General features: G+C 36.8%; 1 protein-coding gene across 1 annotated transcript in view; it reads left to right on the forward strand.

Annotated features, from left to right (window-relative positions):
- COL12A1 (collagen type XII alpha 1 chain) overlaps positions 1 to 5,591 on the forward strand; it is a 100,752-nt gene extending 95,161 nt beyond the window's left edge. The window contains 4 exon segments of the mRNA XM_032681271.1: positions 495 to 683; positions 1,747 to 1,815; positions 2,845 to 3,015; positions 5,410 to 5,591. Coding sequence (XP_032537162.1) covers positions 495 to 683; positions 1,747 to 1,815; positions 2,845 to 3,015; positions 5,410 to 5,591 — 611 coding nt within the window.
- Positions 5,592 to 6,000: the final 409 nt, after the last annotated feature.

Raw genomic sequence — 6,000 nt, forward strand, 5'->3', positions numbered from 1 at the left:
AGCCTTTGCATCCTACAGGCTTAAGAAAGCAACTTTGCAGACTGTGTGCTTCTAGCTCTACACAGGCATAATTTATACTGTTTGTGGTAGCTTTAGAGCTCTGAAAGTACGTAGAAATGTGATACTCCAGTTTTAGAAGTGGAACAAGTCCTTTCTGTTCTTCAGAGTGAAAGCAACTCTAAATAGAGCTCTGAGAACAAGAGTATTGTAAAAAATGCTTATTTTGTGTTTTTAATAGTTTCATGTTAAATTTCTGTTAATGTTATTGGCTTCCAGAATCTCCCTTACCTTTCCTCCCTCAATCCCTCCTCTGTTTATGTTCAGCCTTCTCATCAGACATTCATCTTAAGTCTTTCTAATTCATCTGAACTAATTCATCACTAATTTATTGAATGGGAGCAAGAATAGGACTTAACGAAGAGAGATGATTTTTTATTACTTCCCACTCTGATAAAAGATTTTCACTCATTTCGCATTTTTTTTTTCTTTTGAAGGTCAAATGAGCCGGTTCAATCAAATGCTGAATCAAATTCCGAACGATTATTATTCAAACCGTAACCAGCCAGGGCCACCAGGTCCACCTGGTCCCCCAGGAGCTGCTGGGACAAGAGGAGAGCCTGGACCTGGAGGAAGACCAGGATTCCCAGGACCTCCTGGGGTCCAAGGTCCACCCGGCGAAAGAGGTGAGTAAATTCCAAGGCAGCTGTACAGTGGACGTAGCGCAGAGACTGCCAGGAGAGCTGTCTGCTTCCTTTACCACGACAGACGAGGAAGCCCATACCAAGCAGCAGCCTGTTAGGCCAGTTGGATTGCCTGAGGGACACTGGTGTTCTAGAGGGCAAGGTTAATTACATCAGTGCTTTTCCTCTGTCTCTCTTGCTTCGATTTCAGGAAACACAAATTAGTCTAACATTTTGGCTGCTGTCTGATGCTTCCATATAATATCCCAGGAAAATGAAAGTTCTCAGAACTCTTCTGGCACTAAACAGCTGTATCTTGAAAGGCTGTTTGGAGTAACACAACTCTGCAAAATATAACTGATTAAGAGAGAGAATGAGTCATTATGAAGAATAAAATGTCAGAGTTGAAAGAATTAGCTCTACATCCTTGGTTCTTTGCAGTAATCTGAGGGAGGGAAGCAACTCTGAACTGAATTTGAGCATGTGGGTAAACCTATTTTATGGCTGTCCTGGATCACTGCAATCATATGGAGTATCTGTACTGTACTATGTTGTGGCCTTTGCTTATGCCAGCTACTCTACTGTAGCATAGACTCAGAGCTGTGTTTTCTAGCATATATTTTAGTATATTTTAAAATAAAGACTAGGAATAAATCAAGGAAGAATGAATTTCTGAATTTCTTAAACTTATTTCATTACAACTGTTCCTAAGAAAGCGTTAGCATATTTTATAGCAGAAGTATGCAAGCTTGAAGTGCCTTCCTGTTTGTAGATTAAAATAATAAGGTCCTGTGGTGTTTTTAGTATCATATTCTTTTCTATGTTTAAAAAAGTTTATTCATACTAAATTACCTCTTCATCTTACTTTATTTTTAGGTTAATGTATTTATATCCAATTTTTTTTCCCCAGATACACATGTGGACATCTGCAGAACATAGAGTTTGACCGGTCTTGTTACATTAAATAATAGGAACTAAATATTAATGTCAACAAGAGAGCATGAAGAAATATTTGTTGATGTGGTTTCCTTTCTTTGGTTTTTACTGCCTTTTTATTATTCTGTAGGAATGCCTGGAGAGAAAGGTGAAAGAGGGACTGGATCTCAAGGACCAAGAGGTTTGCCGGGACCACCTGGTAAATATTTTTTGTTTAATCAGATTACAGAAAATTAGGAGAAAAGGGCAACATTTCTTCATAGGGAGCCAGACTACATATGGTAAATAAACATGCTATACTCTGTCCACTTCATGTGTTTGACAAGTATTAGAGTTTACTGGAAATGCCTAAAAAATTGGGAATTTAGGAAGATTTTTGGATGTGACTAAGAGATATTTGTCTTGCAATTTCCTCATTTGGCATGCTTGCTTGTGTGAAAATATTTTTCATGAAAACACATTTCCAAATATTTGACAGATATTTTTCATAAGTGTTATCAAATAATACTTTTGCAGTGTCTAATTCCATTTTTTAGTTGTTGGTTGCTGAACTACAAAATACTCCTACATGCAGAGTTACCAGATGATAGAGGCAGATGATTGGACTATTGGTTTTGGTCTTTTATCACGAAATTTTGTTCATTGATGCCTTGCCTTAAATCAGCTGCATCATTTGTTCCTGCTTGTAGTTTACTAGGCTAAAATGACTTTTCATTACAGGACCCATAAGATGCTTGCAGTAAATTGTAGCCACAGTTACTTGACACTTTACTTTTCTGCTAACCATAATAAGACTGGTTCCAAAAAAAACATTACCTCATCTATCCTGGGGCTACGGGGTAGTGGAATTAATATACTCCTGTATTTTAATTGAAATCCAGTGTGCTTGTCTAATCTAGTAGTTTCCCTTGAGATCATCATATCTTACACAAAGAGGAAATAAACCAGAGAATTCATTGAAGTTTCTTACTTGGCTCAAACTTGCTAAATCAGATTCTATGAATAAATCCTTAAATAAGCCACACACGAGGAAGCAACTAATGATGAGTCACATTTCTAGTGTTCTTTTGTTTTTCTTTCAGTTGACTACCATACAGCAACAAAGTGCAAATGTTTCTCACTAAAGACATAGCCTAGGCTGTGTAGTCTAGACACCAGTAATGTTAGCTGTTTTATGCAGCTGACTCTTAGAGAAAACAACCTCCCAACCTCTCCGTTCTAAAATTAGGTCCACAAGGAGAATCTAGAACTGGTCCACCAGGCTCCACAGGATCACGAGGACCACCAGGGCCGCCAGGTCGTCCAGGAAATGCGGGTATTCGAGGTCCCCCAGGGCCACCAGGATATTGTGATTCATCCCAGTGTGCTAGCATTCCTTACAATGGCCAAGGATTCCCAGGTAAGTTATGAACAACTTATCCTTAACCTTGCCTTAGATAGCCTTCAAAGACATGGCTGTTCATATTGAGCTGCTTTACATGAGGCTGTCCTGCTAGCCTGAACATACTGAATCAGGAGGAGATGGTTGCAGTAGCAGGCCTGCCTTGTTGCAATGTCAGGCATATGAACAGCCATTTAGACTTTGATACAGGTTTACTTGATGTTATTTATGTATGGTTTCCTTTAAAAAGGAAGTGGTGAGCAAATATTTTAGTCTTTTTTAAAAAAAATAGTTAATAATGTTGCTCATAGGATTTAACTGATTTTAAGTGATTTTCTTCTCTTCTTTTTTCCCTCCCTCTATCACCACCCCTCCCAATCGTCTTCAGAACAAGGTTGAATTCTCCATGTTTCTCTTGAAAAATAAAAGGAATGCGGTGTTTGGCAATTTCCATGTGTTTCTTTTTGAGCAATGTCAGGATTATTTATACAAAATTGATTCCTGAAATAAAAATTTTCCGCAAAGGAAATCCATTTGGTGATAACAATGCAGACAACTGAAAAGCACCACTGTCCTACAATATCTACCAAATTAAACACCATGGAGTCTCTGATTAGCCCTGGGTCATATAAGCCTTCCACTCTGTGATGTAGCTCAAAACAGTAGGCTGCTTCTGGAATCAAAATGAAGGGTCACAGCGGCCAACAATTTCTGAGTGGAAAGATTCTAATATAGTTTAACATAGGGATCCTGCAGGACCACAGTATTGTTAACAAATTAATATGTATGCCTTGCCAGATCTCAAAATTAATGTATGTGATACTGCTATTTGATATGGTTTGCTGTTAGCATATTGTGCATGTACCCATGAAAAATAAAAAAAAAAAAGAAAAGATATATATATATATGTACACACTTGCAGACTCAGTGTTGCTGGTTAAAGAACCAAGTGGTTCTGCAGATCTCACACAAAATTCTTATTTAAATGAAAAATAAAGAAAATTCTGCCTGTGATTCAGCAGTGTTTTCCTTTCTAGTAAGCAGCTATGTATACATATATAAATATATGCTTATGACTTAACTGTTATGTATTTAGTTGGATGAAAGTATTTTTTTGCACATCAGATGGACTTTTTAAAAGACTAACATCATCTTTGACCTGTTTCAGGTTTCGGCTAACACATTTTCTAAGTCGCCAGTGCTGCTTACAGTTTGAATACATGAAAATCCTGTTTCTGAGATGTTTGCGCACGTGCTTATTAGAAAATGAGTCTGTATGGATATTTCACCATGGATATGGTTTTTGAACCATGTTGACCTCATAGAACGGGGAGATACTTTTACTAACACAACTTGTGAATGAGATAAAGGACAGTGATGTCAATTCATTAAGCCTATTGCATTTCAACGATAAAACAGACAGTCTTTCTTTTTTAAAAAAGACCTAGACCATCAAAAGCCTCAGTGGCGAAGGAGGCTTGTAAAACTACTAACAAGTAAAGGTAATGCCATTAGTAGAGAAACGGATTTAACCTGGAAAATGAGAAATAACTTATGTAAATAGTAAACTAATTGTGGCTTGTAAATGATTTGTATGGGACTGTATCCACTAAAATCTGTTAACAACTCTACATGATACTTTTGCATAAAAGCCTGCTGCTGCTTGCTATAGGCCGGAATAACATCTTTGACAACTTATGAAACCTACCTGTCTGTTGCTTGTTACCAACATGTCTGAATCGGGGCATGTGCCTTTTCTCATGTGTAATCTTGTTGGATCTGTAACTGCAGTTATAAATATCAAAGTTTTATAATTATTTTTCTTCTGTTTTGCTGTAGTTTTTGGTGTTCCTGAAGCACCAGCTGTAACTCGGTATGTTACGAGGAACAGCACGAGAAAATGACATGTACTGTATATTGCCGCTGGTGATAGCTATGTCTACGATTACTTTCCCATTCTCAGAGAAAATTAGTATATGCCAAACCCATCTCTTCATTTTACCTGCTCCATGTCTTCTACTAATTACGCAGTTTAAAATGAAGTCCAGTGCTTGGATTTACTAAAGTAGCTGTAAAATAATAATTTTATTTTATTTGCTTTTGTTTTGTTTTGTTTTTAATAATTTTACCATAATTTGTCCCTTACGTAATTTAAGACTCTTTCTGCAATGTTTTATGTATTATAAATATGAAGCCTTTCAAGTTGAATTTTAAACCTTTTATTATTTTACTATCAAAAAGCATTCATCAGCAAAACTGAAAAATACCCCCAGTGAACTACTAATTTATGTATTTATTATATGAAAATAAGATTGAACTAACATTATGTATAAAAACTAACTTTCATTGCATATGTGGATTCAAAGACATGCGATAACTATTATGTTCAATCGGACAACTATTTTCAACCAGAACCATACGTGCCTGAAAGTGGACCCTATCAACCTGAAGGTGAACCCTTTATAGTGCCTATGGAGTCAGAAAGGAGAGAGGACGAGTATGAGGACTATGGAGTTGAAATGCATTCACCAGAATACCCTGAGCACATGCGCTGGAAAAGATCACTGTCAGGAAAAGCAAAAACAAAACCATAAAAGATCTGTGTCTTGTTTTGGCTTTTTTTGGTTGGTGGTTTTTTGGGTTTTTTTTTTGCTGTACTTGCATTTGCAGATACATGCAGGGAGAGTGTGTCATTCCTTTTGCAATATATCTTTCTGGTCTTTTCATATCAGATGCAACCCTGTTTTGTATCTTGCTTATGTGGTGATAGCAATGTGTGTACCTAGAGACTTCATGTTGCTCTGGAAATGCTTGTAAAATACTGTTGCTTGTAGTGGCTGCATACAGGTTAATGTGTGCATTCAGTTATACCAGTTCTGCCTTTTCATAAAAATAATGTAAAAACAAATAAATAAAAAAAAAATGAAAACCAAAAAACCAAACCAAAAATAACCACAGAGCTGCTGCAAATTTTCTAAGGACTGTCTGCTTTAGCTCTGCATT

The sequence above is a fragment of the Chiroxiphia lanceolata genome, chromosome 3 (genome assembly GCF_009829145.1).
Source record: "Chiroxiphia lanceolata isolate bChiLan1 chromosome 3, bChiLan1.pri, whole genome shotgun sequence".
Classification (NCBI taxonomy): Eukaryota; Metazoa; Chordata; class Aves; order Passeriformes; family Pipridae; genus Chiroxiphia; species Chiroxiphia lanceolata.